Source organism: Salvelinus namaycush, chromosome 3, assembly GCF_016432855.1.
Source record: "Salvelinus namaycush isolate Seneca chromosome 3, SaNama_1.0, whole genome shotgun sequence".
In the NCBI taxonomy this organism is placed as follows: Eukaryota; Metazoa; Chordata; class Actinopteri; order Salmoniformes; family Salmonidae; genus Salvelinus; species Salvelinus namaycush.
In genome coordinates this window covers 77,104,614-77,124,640 of record NC_052309.1, presented here as the reverse complement: position 1 = coordinate 77,124,640, position 20,027 = coordinate 77,104,614, and the positions used below count along the sequence as shown (strand labels likewise).

Genomic DNA, 20,027 nt, shown 5'->3' with positions numbered 1-20,027 from the left:
ACATAACACGTCAACCCTGTTACCCATAGACAGGCTAGACAATTTTTTACAATTTCATTTTTATGAAGCTTGCATTTAATTGCTACTCACTGTTTCACCCAACAAGCTTCCATTCCCGTCACATTCCCGGGGATTTATGGCTGATTTAAAAATACATATTAAACCCTGTTACGGTCCACCGTGTTACTTTATTTAGCCCTTAATAAGCACGTACTCTAGTCATTTATTTAACTTCTTTAGATGAGAAAACATGTTTTATGAAGTTGAACATGTGCTCTTTATGACAGATTGTTAAAATGAGGTGAAATCAACAAAATAATTTGACTAAGTTACACTTCTCAAATGGCACTGAATTTGTGGAATGACCCAGAAGGTTTTGGCTTGAACACTCTGTACCTCTGACAATGGCCCTGAGTAAAGTCAACTAGCCACGTGATTGAGCCACACTCACATAATGTTCTCACACACATATAAAACACAGCCCTCTCCCACTTGGACACCATTCTGCTGGACCTGTGAGCCTAAACATACAGCAATGAACACTCTGTGGCTTCTGTGTTCACTCGCTCTAATGGGTGAGTTCTCATTTTTGATTTCTCTCAGCTCCTCTTTCTCCTTGTTTGTCTTTGGCTTCTAAGAAAATAATACATTTTATGGCACATTATTGAAAATGGAACTTGCTTATGAGTCCCATATTCTACCACGTACGGATAACCCATCCACTGTGCCACTATTTGTATCAGTTGTGATCCATGTCTTCTGTAATCTAAGGTAGGGTCTACTCTCCTAAGCAGGTGGTGTCTCCACTACGGAGGACTGTTCCTATCATCGTCTTCAGGAACACTTGGGTCTGTCACAGAAAAATGAAAGCACAACAGGTCTGCGGCCTGTGGTGCACTGGACCAATTCTACACTAGTTATGGTAGACATGATTCTGTTTGGTATTATGGATTTGGTAAGTGTTTGTCTTTAAACCATCTGCCAAAATTTTGTTGGGTGAGCTCTGCCCTGAAACTAATATATATATATATATACATACATATACATACACAGTGAGTAAACAGTATAAAAATATATGATATGTTGATATCAATATTATAGTATATCAACAATTAATATAAAGTATAATAATAATATTGATAATATAATATATCAATATAAATAATGATATCAATCTGATACCCAACTGTGCAGTTGATAACATGGCATACAACCGTTGGTTGATGCAATATAGTTGGCCTGGAACGAGACCTATGTTTGATGCAACACTTGGAGGATCATCCATACAAGTTGTCTTACAGGAGACACATGCTGCGTGTTTAAGGAGAGAAGTATTTCAATTTTTTCTTTATGACTACGTAATCTATACAGAGCCTTCAGAAAGTATTCACATTCCTTGACTTTTTCTACATTTTGTTGTGTTACAAAGTGGGATTAAAATGGATTTAATTGTCATTTTTTGTCAACAATCTACACAAAATACTCTGTCAGTGGAAGAACAATTCTAACATTTGTAAAAACTTTATGAGAAAGAAAACACTAATATATCTTGGTTAGATACATATTCAACCCCCTGAGTCAATACATGTTTAGAATCACCTTTGGCAGCGATTACAGCTGTGAGTCTTGGTGAATCTAAGAGGTTTCCAAACCTGGAATGTGCAACATTAGCCCATTTATTATTTTCAAAATCTTTCAAGCTCTGTCAAATTAGTTGTTGACCATTGCTAGACAACCATTTTCAGGTGTTGCCATAGATTTTCAAGTGGATTTCAGTCAAAACTGTAACTCAGCCACTTAGGAACATTCAGTGTCTTCTTGGTAAGCAACTCGTGTAGATTTGGCCTTGTGTTTTAGGTTATTGTCCTGCTGAAAGGTGAATTCATCTCCCAGTGTCTGGTGGAAAGCAGACTGAACCAGATTTTCCTCCAGGATTTTGCTTAGCTCCATTCAGTTTATTTTTTTATTCTGAAAAACTCCCCAGTCTTTAACGATTACAAGCATACCCATAACATGATGCAGCCACTGCTATGCTTGTGTCGTGTCTTTGGCTATGCCAGATGAATTGCTATGACATGCTATTCTATAAAATAATTTCTCCGTAATTAATATTACCTGATTGAACTAATCATGTAAATGTAATTAACTAGAGAGGGACACCACGAAATAATATTTATAGAGCTGTTATCTTCCGAATAAACTCTTAAAGATTTAGTAATATTTTACATCCATAGCAGTCACATTAATCGTCATTTTATTCAGTCTCATCTGAAAGTTGTAAATCCTTGGTTATCTGCAAGAATCCTGGCTAACAAGTTGAATCAGCAATACAAAATTGGGTTTAATTATTTATTTACTAAATACCTAACTAATCACACAGAATCACACATACACAATTAAATCATAACTTGATTACCAATTGCCATCATAAAGGAAAACGTCCCTAGCGGGCGGAATAGATATGACAGCTTGTTACACAAAGGGAAGGGGCTGAGTTTTAGTGAAAGCGCGGGAGACTGGGACAGAGGCGAAGCTGTACTATCGTAAATACAGTATCTTATGCATTCTAAATTACCGCCCATTTAGAAAAGGAAAATGCAATAAATATTTACTCTGAGCTGCGCTTCAGTAGGTTGGTGGTAGATGGAAGACCGTCTTGCCAAACCGAGTCCTTTGTCCTTTGAAGAATGTCTCTGGTGGTCACTGGATACGTTGGAGTAACGTCGATGTGTAGTAGACGGGATACTCTGACTGTCCTTCCTAACCTGCGTTTGTAGCAGCTGTTGCTAACTCAACGGCTAGGAGGTATCACTTCTGTAGTGAATACGAGTTCAAAGTTCATACCATTTGCAACCAAAGTCCATGCTGATGTTGGCTTAGTTCTGTAGTTATTATCTGAACCATTCTGACATCGGATCGTCATCCTAATGTACCCGGAACAGGAAGTTATATTTTTGTCAATGGCTTTTATAGTGGAGGGAGAGGGGTGTGTCTGAAAAGTTTATAACCCATGTCTCTTCACAGGGGCGGGCCCCTGGTTGAGCAGAAGCCCAAACTTATGAAAACCCAAATCTCTCATTTGGAAGCTAAAATTACATTTCATCTCTTCACAAATAATTTCATATTCAAACATTTGAATTAACTTCTAGTTCCTCCCAAACCCGGATCCGGGAGCACCCCCACCAGTAAAAAAGCTGACTAGCATAGCCTAGCATAGCGTCACAAGTAAATACTAGCATCTAAATATCATTAAATCACAAGTCCAAGACACCAGATGAAAGATACACTTCTTGTGAATCCAGCCACCATTTCTGATTTTTAAAATGTTTTACAGGGAAGACACAATATGTAAATCTATTAGCTAACCACGTTAGCAAAAGACACCATTTTTCTTACTCCACCATATTTTCACTCCATCAGTAGCTATCACCAATTCGACCAAATAAAGATATAAATAGCCACTAACCAAGAAAAAACTTCATCAGATGACAGTCTGATAACATATTTATTGTATAGCATAGGTTTTGTTAGAAAAATGTGCATATTTCAGGTATAAATCATAGTTTACAATTGCAGCCCCCATCACAACTCTCACTAAAATGACTAGAATAACTACAGAGACCATCGTGTATTAGCTAATTACTCATCATAAAACATTTCTTAAAAATACACAGCGTACAGCAATTGAAAGACACAGATCTTGTGAATCAAGACAATATTTCAGATTTTCTAAGTGTTTTACAGCGAAAACACAATATATCGTTATATTAGCTTACCACAATAGCAAACCAGACAACAGCATTGATTCCAGCCAAACATAGCGATAACGTATTCACCACCAAAATAAATTAATTTTTCACTAACCTTCTCAGAATTCTTCAGATGACAGTCCTGTAACATCATATTACACAATCCATATAGGTTTTGTTAGAAAATGTGCATATTTAGCAGCACAAATCGTGGTTATACAATGTGATCAGTGGCAACAGGTCATGCATTCTGGCCGGCGCCATCTTGGAAAGGCACCTAATCTAATCAATAAATAATCGTAAACTTGACTAAAAAATACAGGTTGGACATCAAATGAAAGATGCATTAGTTATTAATGCAACCGCTGAGTTAGATTTTTAAAATTAACGTTACTAGACATACAGTGTGCGTTACAGCCAGACTAGTGCCGCAATAATGGCGGACAAATCCGTTTACATTTTTCCACATAAATACGGAATAACATCATAAATAGCTCTTACTTTTGGACGAGCTTCCATCAGAATCTTGTGCAAGTGGTCCTTTGTCCAAAAGAATCGTTGCTTGGTTGTAAAACGTCGTCTTCAACTTCGGAATTAGCAGCTAAGAATAGCTATGTGGCCACAACATGCCCAAATCCTCAAAACGCAATACTAAGGAAATTCCGAAAATAGCAATATACTCGCATAAACTGATATAACTCGGTTTAAAATAACTTCGTTATGATGTTTCTAACACCTATATCGAATTAAATTACAGACGGATATATCTAAGGTCGATAACTGAGCGTTTCAAAATGCCATCCTGAGGTCCTGCTTTGCGCAATGACGAACGTCGAAAAGAGAGCTCCCCTCGTTCCTTGGCCTTTTATAAACTCTGAGAACTACGTAGAAACTCCATTCCACTTCTCATTGGTTACTGACATCCAGGGGAAGGCGGGTGCAGTTCATGTCGACCCATAGGATACATACAGAGCTTTAAACTGATCTGAGAACAGAGCCTCATTTTCAGACCTTCGCAGTTCCTGTCATGGATTTCGCTGCAGAAAGAGTTCTGGTTCACCCACAGACATAATTCAAACGGTTTTAGAAACTAGAGATTGTTTTCTATCCAATAGTAATAATAATATGCATATTGTACGAGCAAGAATTGAGTACGAGGCAGTTTAATTTGGAGACCAATTTTTCCAAGATCGAAATAGCACCCCCCATAGGCTCAAGAGGTTATTAAACAACAATTCCATGTGAATCCGATACCTCTGACGTTTAGACTTTCCACAGTAGAGTTTATGTCATTCTATCATTGATGAGAATGTGTCAGAGGGCAACCGAACTGACATAATATACCTTAAGTACCACTGCATATGTTCAGTTGGTCGGATTACCAGAATATAGTTCATTTCCCCCCAACTTCTGATGTTCCCAGAATCTCTATGTTAACCAATGGGTTTTCTTATGTCACATCAGTTATAGTAGGGAGAGGGGAAAAAGGGGGAAAGAGGTATTTATGACTGTCATAAACCTACCCCCAGGCCAACGTCATGACACTTGAAAATATGGAGAGTGGTACTCAGTAATGTATTGGATTTGCCCCAAACATAACGCTTTGTATTCAGGACAAAAAGTGAATTGCTTGGCCACATGGTTTGTAGTTTTATTTTAATGCTTTGTTACAAACAGAATGCATGTTTAGGAATATTTATATTCTGTACAGGCTTCCTTTTTTCCACTCTGTTAATTAGGTTAGTATTGTGGAGTAACTACAATGTTGTTGATCCATCCTCAGTTTTCTCCTATCACAGCCATTAAACTTTGTAACTGTTTTAAAGTCACTATTGACCTCATGGTGAAATCCCTGAGCGGTTTCCTTGCTCTTCGGTAACTGAGTTAGGAAGGACGCCTGTATCTTTGTAGTGACTGGGTGTATTGATACACCATCCAAACTTTAATTATTAGCTTCACCATGCTCAAGGGATATTCAATCTCTGCTTTTTATTTTTTATTTTACCAATCTACCAATAGGTGCCCTTCTTTGGGAGGTGTTTGAAAACCTCCCTGGTCTTTGTGGTTGAATCTGTATTTTCCTACCCTTTAATACTGCAATGTTGCCCTGAGTCAACAAATTACATTTTAGGCTGGGGGTACAAAAGATTATGATTGGATTATCATTTGTAAGCCCCAAACCTAAAAAAACAAGAGCTAAACATTTTTTGGGATGAAAAACAAAAAGGCATGCAGTATATGGTACTGTAGTGTTTATAGCTTAATGTGGTTATTTCAATAATGTCAGCAGTTTGTTAGGAAGTGTGCAATTGCATTTCTGTTAGTACATATACATGGTACACTCTTAGGGTAAAATATCTAGAATCTAAAGGGTTCTTTGGCTGTCCCCATAGGAGAACTCTTTGAATAACCCTTTTTGGTTTCAGGTAGAACCATTTCCTCAGAGGGTTCCATGTAGAGCCCTTTCCACAGAGGGTTCTACCTGGAACCAAAAAGGGTTCTCCTATGGAGACTGCCGAAGAACCCTTTTGGAACCCTTTTTTCTAAGAGTGTATGTACTACTACCACCACTTATAGGTAACTGCCAAAATAATGGAAACACTTGAGTAAATGAGGAATACAAAGTATTTTGAAAGCAGGTGCTTTCACACAGGTGTGGTTCCTGAGTTATTTTGGCTACCATGGCTATGCCCCCATAGGATGACAATGGACATTAGTGGTCACTGAATGGTTTGATGAGCATGAAAATTATGTAACCATATGCCATGCCAAGCTGTCTCAGTCACCAGATCTCAACCCAATTGAACACTTATGGGAGATTCTGAAGCGGCGCCTGAGACAGCATTTTACACCACCGTCAACAATACACCAAATTATATTTATTGTGGAAGAATGATGTAGCATCGCTCCAATAGAGTTCCAGACACTTATATAATCTATTCCAAGATGCATTTAAACTGTTCTGGCTCGTGGTGGCCCAACGCCCTAATAAGAAACTTTATGTTGGTGTTTCCTTTATTTTGGCACATTCCTTTACCTGCACATCAATTTGAATTTATTCATTTATGATTGTCTGCAGAATGAGAAGTCCTCAACTTTCACCAGCTATGTCTTCATCTCAACAGTAAGTACAGATGCTGTTGATATTTATTCACTCCTATTTATTTCCCTTACGGTCTGTTGTAATAATAATTGATTTTAATGTGCGTTTACTTCTTAACCCCTGTATTATGTACAGGCCTGGGTGAATTACTTCATCGCTTGGGAACCAAAGGAATTTTGTGGAATTTCAAAAATGACTGTTCCGAGAGAACGGGTCTGGATACCAGATATAGGTATCCAAGAAGAGTGAGTACCATTCATAAGTCTCAGCAATATTTCAGCAGTCAACACATTTTCACTATGGATAGATTTTTCCCCCCCTTCTGTTTCCTTAAAATGAAATGCATTTGAATAGCTTTGTAATTGTACTATAACATGATAACAAAAGTGATCCTTCTCTACTTCATCGTTAGCCTTTATGTACAGTCCATCACAATGAAATACCGTTTATCAAAGAGTTTCCACAATTTGTATGTTCGATAAGGGGTCAAATAACACTAAAAGTGCTCATACCACACAGTATATACTACATAACATGCCAATAAAACACCTGTCGTTGCTGTATCTTTCATTGCTGTCGTCCAACAACGACGAGACAGCCTACAGGGAGGAGGTGAGAGCCCTGGTGGACCGGTGCAAGGAAAATTAACCTCTCCCTCAACAAAACGAAGGAGCTGATCGTGGAGATGGCCGAGAGAGATCGCACCCATCCACATGGATGGGGCCGCAGTAGAGTGGATCAAAAGCTTCAAGTTCTTCAGCATGGATATCACTGAGGACCTGAAATGGTCCCTCCACACCGACACTGTGGTGAAGAAGGCGCAACAGTGCCTCTTCAACCTCATGAAGCTGAAGAAATTTGGCTTGTCCCCTAAGACCCTTAAGAACTTCTACAGATGCACCATTGAGAGCATTCTGTTGGGCTGTATCACTGCCTGGTATGGCAACTGCACCACCCACAACCGCAGGGCTCTCCAGAGGGTGGTGCGGTCAGCCCAACACTTCACTGAGGGCACACTGCCTCCAGGACATCTACAACACCTGGTGTCATAGGAAGGTCAAGAGGATAATCAAGGACCTCAGCCACCCGAGCCACAACATAGTCATCCGCTACCATCTAGCAGGCGGAGACAGTACAGGTGCATCAAAGCTGGGACCGAGAGACTAAAAAACAGCTTCTTTCTCCAGGCCATCAGACTGCTAAACAGTTATCACTAGACGGCCTCCGCCCAGTACCGTGCCCTGCACCTAGCCGGCTACCACAGGGTACTCTACCCTGCACCTTAGAGACTGCTTCCCTAAGTACATAGTCATTGAACACTGGTCACTTAAATTGTTTCATAATGTGTATTGGTCAAAAATTGTTTGTGGTTAGAAACAGATAAGATTAACATTCCTGCAACATTATTTTGTTAACTTAATTTCTCAGATACAATTAACTCGCTTTATAAGTACTGTATTATCAACATAGTTCATCCATTTAACTACTGCTGTACATACATTTTTCCTACATATATTGTTCATACTGTCTACACACCAGGTCTTTATATTCCGGACTCTGACATTGCCCTTTCCGATATCGCTCGATCTGATATCTTAATTTCCTTTTTGTGTATTAGTTTTGTCCTGCTAGATATTTACTGCATTGCTGGAGCTAGAAACACAAGCATTTTGCTGCACCTGCTTTAATGTCCTGTTCTGGAGACACAGGTGCAGTTGGTGAGTTTGATACAAAACGAGTGAAGCGTCTGACATGAAAACAGAAACAATACTGCCTGGTGAGAAAAACTACAGAGTGACAGATATAGGGGAAGTAATCAGGGTAGTGATAAAGTCCAGGTGTGCATAATAATGGTTGTCAGGTGTGCATAATGATGGGTTGCCAGGACCGGTGGTTAGTAAACTGGCAATGTGGAGCGCCGGAGCGGGAGTAGACGTTACACGACCGCTAATCTGTGTACGGGACAAATACACTTTGATTGGATTATTTGTAGTTGATTGTCAACCATAGAAACCATCACGATATACTAATAAAAAGTGATCATCTTTCAGCTAGCCTTTGTAGGGAACAAACAATGGGCATTGGAGCTGAATACGAGAACCCTATGTCTCTGTGTGTTTAATGCGCTGTTTCAGCGGAAAAATACAAAGCTGCTTTTATGAAAAGTCTGTTTGGTGTCCTTTGAAACCGGATCTCAGTCTGGGATAAGATGAACAACATTTTTTGCCTTCGCACTGTCCCACTAAACTATACTTCTGAACTTGACTTCCTTTACCAATTTCCCCATTTAGATGTTTTATATAATGTTGTAACTTTGTAAATCTTTTAATTTTGGGTCCTTCATAATAGCTGAAGAGGTCCATCAGCCACTCCTTGGGCTACAATACCTATTTTGCCATTTGGCCTGGACCCCTTTTACTGCCGATACGGAACACCGCCGATCCCTCACGACTGGTCTACCGTCATAATCCGCCTGAGGGGGTTTTCAACAAGCTCCTCCGTCGCTACGTCCCCTGAATGCCCATCTGCTAGCTGCGGCCCGCTAGCTGTTCAGAGCATATCGGACTGTTAGCTGAAGAGGTCCATCAGCCAATTTTCTTGGGCTACAATACCTATTTTGCCAATTGGCCTGGACCCTTTTACTACATGGAGCCCTGCCAATCCATCACGACTGGTCTGCCGACGTAACCGCCCGAGGTGGCTACAACTGACTCTTCCGTCGCGATGTCCCCCTAAGGCCCTTCTGCTAGCCCCGGCTAGCTGTCTGAATCGCTGTGTCTCCAGCCCGCCTAGCTACTCCCTAAATCAAATCAAGTTTATTTTATATAGCCCTTCGTACATCAGCTAATATCTCGAAGTGCTGTACAGAAACCCAGCCTAAAACCCCAAACAGCAAGCAATGCAGGTGTAGAAGCACGGTGGCTAGGAAAAACTCCCTAGAAAGGCCAAAACCTAGGAAGAAACCTAGAGAAGAACCAAGCTATGAGGGGTGGCCAGTCCTCTTCTGGCTGTGCCGGGTGGAGATTATAACAGAACATGGCCAAGATGTTCAAATGTTCATAAATGACCAGCATGGTCAAATAATAATCAGGAGTAAATGTCAGTTGGCCTTTCATAGCCGATCATTAAGAGTATCTCTACCACTCCTGCGGTCTCTAGAGAGTTGAAAACAGCAGGTCTGGGACAGGTAGCACGTCCGGTGGACAGGTCAGGGTTCCATAGCCGCAGGCAGAACAGTTGAAATTGGACCAGCAGCAAGGCCAGGTGGACTGGGGACAGCAAGGAGTCATCATGCCCGGTAGTCCTGACGCATGGTCCTAGGGCTCAGGTCCTCCGAGAGAGAGAAAGAAAGAGAGAAGGAGAGAATTAGAGAGAGCATACTTAAATTCACACAGGACACCGGATAAGACAGGAGAAGTACTCCAGATATAACCAACTGACCCCAGCCCCCCGACACACAAACTACTGCAGCATAAATACTGGAGGCTGAGACAGGAGGGGTCAGGAGACACTGTGGCCCCATCCGATGATACCCCCGGACAGGGCCAAACAGGAAGGATATAACCCCACCCACTTTGCCAAAGCACAGCCCCCGCACCACTAGAGGGATATCTTCAACCACCAACTTACAATCCTGAGACAAGGCCGAGTATAGCCCACAAAGATCTCCACCACAGCACAAACCAAGGGGGGGTGCCAACCCAGACAGGAAGATCACGTCAGTAACTCAACCCACTCAAGTGACGCACCCCTCCTAGGGACGGCATGAAAGAGCACCAGTAAGCCAGTGACTCAGCCCCTGTAATAGGGTTAGAGGCAGAGAATCCCAGTGGAGAGAGGGGAACCGGCCAGGCAGAGACAGCAAGGGCGGTTCGTTGCTCCAGAGCCTTTCCGTTCACCTTCACACTCCTGGGCCAGACTACACTCAATCATATGACCTACTGAAGAGATAAGTCTTCAGTAAAGACTTAAAGGTTGAGACCGAGTCTGCGTCTCTCACATGGGTAGGCAGACCATTCCATAAAAATGGAGATCTATAGGAGAAAGCCCTGCCTCCAGTTGTTTGCTTAGAAATTCTAGGGACAATTAGGAGGCCTGCGTCTTGTGACCGTAGCGTACGTGTAGGTATGTACGGCAGGACCAACTCGGAAAGATAGGTAGGAGCAAGCCCATGTAACGCTTTTTAGGTTAACAGTAAAACCTTGAAATCAGCCCTTGCCTTAACAGGAAGCCAGTGTATGGAAGCTAGCACTGGAGTAATATGATCAAATTTCTTGGTTCTAGTCAGGATTCTAGCAGCCGTATTTAGCACTAACTGAAGTTTATTTAGTGCTTTATCCGAGTAGCCGGAAAGTAGAGCATTGCAGTAGTCTAACCTAGAAGTAACAAAAGCATGGATAAATTTTTCTGCATAATTTTTGGACAGAAAGTTTCTGATTTTTGCAATGTTACGTAGATGGAAAAAAGCTGTCCTTGAAACAGTCTTGATATGTTCGTCAAAAGAGAGATCAGGGTCCAAAGTAACGCCGAGGTCCTTCACAGTTTTATTTGAGACGACTTTACAACCATCAAGATTAATTGTCAGATTTAACAGAAGATCTCTTTGTTTCTTGGGACCTAGAACAAGCATCTCTGTTTTGTCCGAGTTTAAAAGTAGAACGTTTTCAGCCATCCACTTCCTTATGTCTGAAACACAGGCTTCTAGCGAGGGCAATTTTGGGGCTTCACCATGTTTCATTGAAATGTACAGCTGTGTGTCGTCCGCATAGCAGTGAAAGTTAACATTATGTTTTCGAATGACATCCCCAAGAGGTAAAATATATAGTGAAAACAATTGTGGTCCTACAACGGAACCTTGAGGAACACCGAAATGTACAATTGATTTGTCAGAGGACAAACCATTCACAGAGACAAACTGATATCTTTCCGACAGATAAGATCTAAACCAGGCCAGAACTTGTCCGTGTAGACCAATTTGGGTTTCCAGTCTCTCCTAAAGAATGTGGTGATCGATGGTATCAAGACTCCATGATCACTCGGCTACGCATGCCTCTCCCTAATGTCAATATGCCTTGTCCATCACTGTTTTGGTTAGTGATTATTGTCTTATTTCACTGTAGAGCCTCCAGCCCTGCTCAATATGCCTTAGCTAACCCTTTTGTTCCACCTCCCACACATGCAGTGACCTCACCTGGTTTAAATGGTGTCTCTAGAGACAATACCTCTCTCATCGTCACTCAATGCCTAGGTTTACCTTCACTGTATTCACATCCTACCATACCCTTGTCTGTACATTATGCCTTGAATCTATTCTTCCGTGCCCAGAAACCTGCTCCTTTTACTCTCTGTTCCGAACGCACTAGACGACCAGTTCTTATAGCCTTTAGCCGTACCCTTATCCTACTCCTCCTCTGTTCCTCTGGTGATGTAGAGGTTAATCCAGGCCCTGCAGTGCCTAGCTCCACTCCCATTCCCCAGGCGCTCTCATTTGTTGACTTCTGTAACCGTAAAAGCCTTGGTTTCATGCATGTTAACATTAGAAGCCTCCTCCCTAAGTTTGTTTCATTCACTGCTTTAGCACACTCTGCCAACCCGGATGTCCTAGCCATGTCTGAATCCTGGCTTAGGAAGGCCACCAAAAACCCAGAAATGTCCATCCCTAACTACAACATTTTCAGACAAGATAGAACTGCCAAAGGGGGTGGAGCTGCAATCTACTGGCATACTATCCAGGTCTGTGCCCAAACAATTTGAGCTTCTACTTTTAAAAATACACCTTTCCAGAAACAAGTCTCTCACCGCTGCTGCTTGCTAGAAAGCACCTTCTGCCCCCAGCTGTGCCCTGGACACCATATGTGAATTGATTGCCCCCCATCTATCTTCAGAGCTCGTGCTGTTAGGTGACCGAAACTGGGACATACTTAACACACCGGCTGTCCTACAATCTAAGATAGATGCCCTCAATCTCACACAAATTATCAATGAACCTACCAGGTACAACCCCAAATCCGTAAACACGTGCACCCTCATAGATATCATCCTAACCAACCTGCCCTCCAAATACACCTCTGCTGTCTTCAACCAGGATCTCAGCGATCACTGCCACATTGCCTGCGTCCGTAATGGGACTGTCAAACGCTCCCTAAAACACTTCAGCGAGCAGGCCTTTCTAATCAAGGAAGAATATTGACCTCATTCCGTCAGTAGAGGATGCCTGGTTATTCTTTAAAAGTGCTTTCCTCACCATCTTAAATAAGCATGCCCATTTCAAAAAATGTAGAACCAGGAACAGATATAGCCCTTGGTTCACTCCAGACCTGACTGCCCTTGACCAGCACAAAAACATCCTGTGGCGTACTGCATTAGCATCAAATAGCCCCTGCGATATGCAACTTTTCAGGGAAATTAGGAACCAATATACACAGGCAGTTAGGAAAGCAAAGGCTAGCTTTTTAAACATAAATTTGCATCCTGTAGCACAAACTCCAAAACGTTCTGGGACACTGTAAAGTCCATGGAGAATAATAATCCATGATAATTGAGAATTTCAATAAGCATTTTTCTACGGCTGGCCATGCTTTCCACCTGACTACCCCTACCCCTACCCCGGTCAACAGTCCTAACAGTCCTGCACCCCCCACAGCAACTTGCCCAAGCCTCACCCATTTCTCCTTCACCCAAATCCAGATAGCCGATGTTCTGGAAGAGCTGCAAAATCTGGACGCCTACAAATCAGCCAGGCTAGACAATCTGGACCCTCTCTTTCTAAAATTAATCGCCGCAATTGTTGCAACCCCTAGTACTAGCTTGTTCAACCTCTCTTTCATATCGTCTGAGATCCCCAAAGATTGGAAATCTGCCGCGGTCATCCCCCTCTTCAAAGTGGGAGACACTCTAGACCCAAATTGTTACAGACCTATATCTATCCTACCCTGCCTTTCTAAGGTCTTCGAAGGCCAAGTTAACAAACAGATCCCCGACCATTTTGAATCCCGCCGTACCTTCTCTACTATGCAATCTGGTTTCCGAGCTGGTCATGGGTGCACCTCAGCCATGCTCAAGGTCCTAAACGATATCATAACCGCCATCGATAAGAGACAATACTGTGCAGCTGTATTCATCGACCTGGCCAAGGCTTTCGACTCTGTCAATCACCACATTCTTATCGGCAGACTCAACAGCCTTGGTTTCTCAAATGACTGCCTCGCCTGGTTCACCATCTACTTCTCAGACAGAGTTCAGTGTGTCAAATCAGAGGGCCTGTTTTCCGGACCTCTGGCAGTCTCTATGGGGGTGCCACAGGGTTCATTTCTCGGGCCGACTCTTTTCACTGTATACATCAATTATGTCGCTCTTGCTGCTGGTGATTCTCTGATCCACCTTTACGCAGATGACACCATTCTGTATACTTCTGGCCCTTCTTTGGACACTGTGTTAACTAATCTCCAGATGAGCTTCAATGCCATACAACTCTCCTTCCGTGGCCTCCAACTGCTCTTAAATGCAAGTAAAACTAAATGCATGCTCTTCAACCGATCGCTGCCCACACCTGCCTGCCCGTCCTGCATCACTACTCTTGACGGTTCTGACTTAGAATATTGGGACAACTACAAATACCTAGGTGTCTGGTTAGATTGTAAACTCTCCTTCCAGACTCACATTAAGCATCTCCTATCCAAAATTAAATCTAGAATCGGCTTCCTATTTCTCAACAAAGCATCCTTCACTCATGCTGCCAAACAAACCCTCGTAAAACTGACTATCCTACCGATCCTTGTCTTCGGTAATGTCATTTACAAAACAGCCTCCAACACTCTACTCAGCAAATTGGATGCAGTCTATCACAGTGCCATCTGTTTTGTCACCAAAGCCCCATATACTACCTACCACTGCAACCTGTATGCTCTCGTTGGCTGGCCCTTGCTTCATATTCGTCGCCAAACCCACTGGCTCCAGGTCATCTATAGGTCTTTGCTAGGTAAAGAACCGCCTTATCTCAGCTCATTGGTCACCATAGCATCACCCACCCATAGCACGCGCTCCAGCAGGTATATTTCACTGGTCACCCCCAATGCCAATTCCTCTTTTGGCTGCCTTTCCTTCCAGTTCTCTGCTGCCAATGACTGGAACGAATTGCAAAAATCACTGAAGCTGGAGACTTATATCTCCCTCTCTAACTTTAGGCACCAGCTGTCAGAGCAGCTCACAGATCACTGCACCTGTACATAGCCCATCTGTAAACAGCCCAACCAACTACCTCATCCCCATACTGTTATTTTTTTCTTCTCCTTTGCACCCCAGTATATCTACTTGCACATTCATCTTCTGCACATCTATCACTCCAGTGTTTAATTGCTAAATTGTAATTATTTCACCACTATGGGCTATTTATTGCCTTACCTCCCTTATCTTACCTCATTTGCACACACTGTATATATACTTTTCTATTATGTTATTGACTGTAAGTTTGTTTATTCCATGTGTAACTCTGTGTTGTTTGTGTCGCGCTGCTTTGCTTTATCTTGGCCAGGTCGCAGTTGTAAATGAGAACTTGTTCTCAACTGGTCTACCTGGTTAAATAAAGGTGAAATAAAAAAACAAAAAAAACAAGCTTTGATGTTATTCAGAAGTAACATATCATTGTCTCCCTTGGTAAAGAAAGTACATTCTTACAGTGGCCAAATACTGATGTATCTTTGTCTGCACTTTCAGCATCTCTGATACAAGTAGTACCATATTGAGCCCATATGTCCAGGTGCATCATAATTGGTTAGCGCAAGTGATTGACCAGCGCCGGCTAACCACTTCCTGCAAGATGGATCTTTATAGGTTCCCCCTTGATACCCAGAGCTGCAGCATCACCTTTAAGTCCATGATACACAGAGGTAACCCCCCCCCCCCCTCACACACGTGTCTTTGTACCTTAGCCTCTTTCATCAACTCCTTTTTCTCATCTCCTTTTCAGAGGGCTGTACTATACAAACATGTAACATCAACAAAATATTTTATCTCTTCAGCATCAGAAATAAAATTGCGGGCATTCGCCAGCACCACTGCAGTGAACCACATAACTAGGGAGAGCATGACTACACTGGATGAATGGGACTTCCTGGGCATTGCTATGACTGAGGAAGAACTAAATTATGGTGGTGATGAAAAATGGCATCAGCTAATATACAAGGTATTAATTGAGGCAAATGACAGCATGATCTTTAAATAGAATGACTGTTGTTATATTAGGACTATTTCATAATTTGCAAGAGACTAATACAAACTGAAGGGATCACACTTGTCCCTTTCATAATTATAATGAGTATTATTGATAAGTATTTTTGGTCTATTGTGCATTCTAATTTATATGATCCTTTTCCCCCTCCATACAGATCACCTTACGAAGGAGGCCACTATTATATATAATCAACCTTGTGGTACCAATCGCCTTTTTTCTTGTGTTGGATTTGGCCTCCTTTTTCATCAGTGAGGCCAAAGGGGAAAAGCTAGGCTTCAAAGTGACCATACTCTTGTCCATCTCTGTCCTATTGTTGATTCTCAATGACATCCTGCCCTCCACAGCAAACAACCTGCCAGTGATAGGTGAGAGGTTACCACATTATTGGTTTACAGCACGGTAAATACAAGAACCCCCCTCCAAATTGTATTTAGCCTTATGTCATTTGCACAGTCTTATTCTCATCTTTATTCTGAGTATTTCCCCATAATCTCCTAAGTGTTTTCATTTTACAGTTAAGGTCGGAAGTTTACATACACCTTAGCCAAATACATTTAAACTTTTTTCACAATTCCTGAAATTTAATCCTAGTAAAAAAAATCTGTTTTGAGTCAGTTAGGATCACCACTTTATTTTAAGAATGTAAAATGTCAGAATAATAGTAGAGAGAATTATTTATTTCAGCTTTTATTTCTTTCATCTCATTGCCCGTGGGTCAGTAGTTTACATACACTCAATTAGTATTTGGTAGCATTGCCTTTAAAATGTTTAACTTGGGTCAAACTTTTCGGGTAGCCTTCCACAAGCTTGCCACAATAAGTTGGGTGAATTTTGGCCCATTCCTCCTGACAGAGCTGGTGTAACTGAGTCAGGATTGTAGGCCTCCTTGCTCGCACACACAGGGCTTTGTGATGGCCACTCCAATACCTTGACTTTGTTATCCTTAAGCCATTTTGCCACAACTTTGGAAGTATGCTTGGGGTCATTGTACATTTGGAAGACCCATTTGCAACCAAGCTTTAAATTCCTGACTGATGTCTTGAGATGTTGCTTCAATATATCCACATAATTGTCCTCCCTCATGATGCCATCTATTTTGTGAAGTGCACCAGTCACTCCTGCAGCAAAGCACCCCCACAACATGATGCTGCCACCCCCGTGCTCACGGTTGGGATGGTGTTCTTTGGCTTGCAAGCCTCCCCCTTTTTCCTCCAAACATAACGATGGTCATTATGGCCAAACAGTTTTATTTTTGTTTCATCAGACCAGAGGACATTTCTCCAAAAAGTACGATCTTTGTCCCCATGCGCAGTTGCAAACCATAATCTGGCTTTTTTATGGCGGTTTTGGAGCAGTGGCTTCTTCCTTGCTGAGCGGCCTTTCAGGTTATGTCGATATAGGACTCGTTTTACTGTGGATATAGATACTTTTGTACCTGTTTCCTCCAACATCTTCCCAAGGTCCTTTGCTGTTGTTCTGGGATTGATTTGCACTTTTTGCACCAAAGTACGTTCATCTCTAGGAGACAGAACGAGTCTCCTTCCTGAGCGGTATGACGGCTACATGGTCCCATGGTGTTTATACTTGCGTACTATTGTTTGTACAAATGAACGTGGTACCTTCAGGCGTTTGGAAATTGCTCCCAAGGATGGCTGATTTCTTTTGGTCTTGGCTGATTTCTTTTGATTTTCCCATGATGTCAAACAAAGAGGCACGGAGTTTAAAGTTAGGCCTTGAAATTCATCCACAGGTACACCTCCAATTGACTCAAATGATGTCAATTAGCCTACCAGAAGCTTCTAAAGCCCCGGCATAATTTTCTGGAATTTTCCAAGCTGTTTAAAGGCACAGTCAACTTAATGTATGTAAACACCTGACCCACTGGAATTGTGATACAGTGAATTATAAGTGAAATAATCTGTCTGTAAACAATTGTTGGAAAAATTATGCACAAAGTAGATGTTCTAACTGACTTGCCAAAACTATAGTTTGTTAACAAGAAATATGTGGAGTGGTTGAGTTTTAATGACTCCAACCTAAGTGTATGTAAACTTCTGACTTCAACTGTATATCATTGACATCTCCCTTTCTCCAGCTATTTACTGCATCGTAATCTTTGCCCTTACGGGCCTCAGCCTCCTGGAGACAATGCTGATGAGCTTCCTGATTGATATGGACAGCAGGGTTGATCAGGACGTCCAGACCTCTGCTAAGACCTGCAAAGAGACTCAAGAAGAGACTGAATGCCGAAGAGGTGAAATCTGTTATTTTGCCATTCTCATAAGAGATTGATTATGATCCAGGACATTACTGAGGCCATAGAAGTAGAATATAATACCCCCAACACAATTGATTCGACTCCAGAAACTGCAAGAAAACCTTCCAATTTTCTTCTTAGAGCCTGAGAGAGATGCTGAGAGTAGCCTGGAGAAGGTGGACACCTTTAACAAGAAGGACCTCGATGGAGACTGGCTGAACAACCCCCACCTGCTGCAGCTGATCCTAAAGGAGGTGCAGAACGTACGGCAGGAATGGTTCTCTGTTAATGTGAGATGTGGCCAGAAGAAGCCTGGGTACTGGGAGAAAGTGGCCAGGCGCATTGACCAGGCTTACTTTTGCCTTTATCTCATTACCACCATTAGTTTTCTGATATTCATAAGTTTCATGTGGCTTCACTAACTGTGCACAGTGCATTTACAATATATGAGGATTTTTAGGCTCTTTGGGTTACTTATATGCATAATATTGGTACTTAATGGTAAATAATACTGGTAAATTCCAATAAATTATTATTTATAAATAGCTGTTTCCCTGCAAGACCTGTAGACTAAAGCTTTTAATATATTTTACATTTTCTTCATTACCTAACCTGACTTAGGTTCACTTGGCTACTGCTTCTGTTGTTAAGGCTATTGTTCATGTCTGTGATTGAGCTAACTGAAATAAATAAATTACTATTTGCAACATATTCATTAAGTTGTTTCCAGTAGCGGTGCGTGGGAAACATCTATGGGCAAGCCTCCCACCAAAAAATCATATTACAACCTATGTGTTGTGATAATTGCGTTGTTTGCTCTATAACCTGTTAGTTCATGTGCCTTGCCACCGTGATATACAGTGCATTCGAAAAGTATTCAGACCCCTTGATTATTTACAGCTTTATTCTAAAATGTATTTAAAAAATATAAAAAATATCATCAATCTACACACAATACCCCATAATGACAAAGTGATAACAAGTTTTTAGAAATGTTTGCAAATTTATTACAAATTAAAAACTGAAATACCCTATTGACATAAGTATTCAGACCCTTTGCTTTGAGACTCAAAATTTAGCTCAGGTGCATCCTGTTTCCATTGATCCTTCAGATGTTTCTACAACTTGATTGGGGTCCACCTGTGGTAAATTCAATTGATTGGACATGATACGGAAAGGCACACATCTGCCTATATAAGGTCTCACAGTTGACAGTGCATCAACCAAGCCATGAGGTCGAAGGAATTGTCCGTAGAGCTCCGATACAGGATTGAATCAAGGTACAGATCTGGGGAAGGGTACCAAAACATTCCTGCAGCATTGAAGGTCCCCAAGAACACAGTGGCCTCCATCATTCTAACATGGAAGACGTTTGGAACCAGCAATACTCTCCCTAGAGCTGGGCCCGGCCAAACTGAGCAATCTGGGGAGAAGGGCATTGGTCAGTGGGGTGACCACGAACCCAGTGGTCACTCTTACAGAGTTCCAGAGTTCCTCTATGGAGATGGGAGAACCTTCCAGAAGGACAACCATCTCTGCAGCACTCCACCAATCAGGCATTTATGGTAGAGTGGCCAGACGGAAGCCACTCCTCAGTAAAAGGCACATGTCAGCCCGCTTGGAGTTTGCCAAAAGGCACCCAAAGACTCTCAGACTATGAAAAACAAGATTCTCTGGTCTGATGAAACC

General features: G+C 41.8%; 1 protein-coding gene across 2 annotated transcripts; it reads left to right on the top strand.

Annotated features, from left to right (window-relative positions):
- Nucleotides 1-481: 481 nt before the first annotated feature.
- Nucleotides 482-19,192, top strand: LOC120039174 (5-hydroxytryptamine receptor 3A-like). Of its 2 annotated transcripts, none has more exons than XM_038984692.1 (9): nt 482-575; nt 795-955; nt 6,829-6,873; nt 6,988-7,097; nt 15,565-15,737; nt 15,870-16,033; nt 16,236-16,446; nt 18,177-18,335; nt 18,480-19,191. In XM_038984692.1, the coding sequence occupies exons 1-9, from the start codon at nt 536-538 to the stop codon at nt 18,758-18,760; spliced, it is 1,344 nt and encodes a 447-aa protein (XP_038840620.1). In that variant the 5' UTR covers nt 482-535; the 3' UTR covers nt 18,761-19,191. The 2 variants fall into 2 exon arrangements, with proteins under 2 accessions (XP_038840620.1, XP_038840619.1); XM_038984691.1 differs by having other exon boundaries at nt 492-575; nt 792-955; nt 18,480-19,192.
- Nucleotides 19,193-20,027: the final 835 nt, after the last annotated feature.

Excerpts from the sequence above, each read along its gene's own strand:
- LOC120039174 (XM_038984691.1), top strand. The coding sequence starts at position 536 with ATGAACACTCTGTGGCTTCTGTGTTCACTCGCTCTAATGG. Across the intron at positions 956-6,828 it reads TGTTTGGTATTATGGATTTG|AATGAGAAGTCCTCAACTTT; the intron begins GTAAGTGTTTGT and ends GATTGTCTGCAG. Across the intron at positions 6,874-6,987 it reads GCTATGTCTTCATCTCAACA|GCCTGGGTGAATTACTTCAT; the intron begins GTAAGTACAGAT and ends TATTATGTACAG.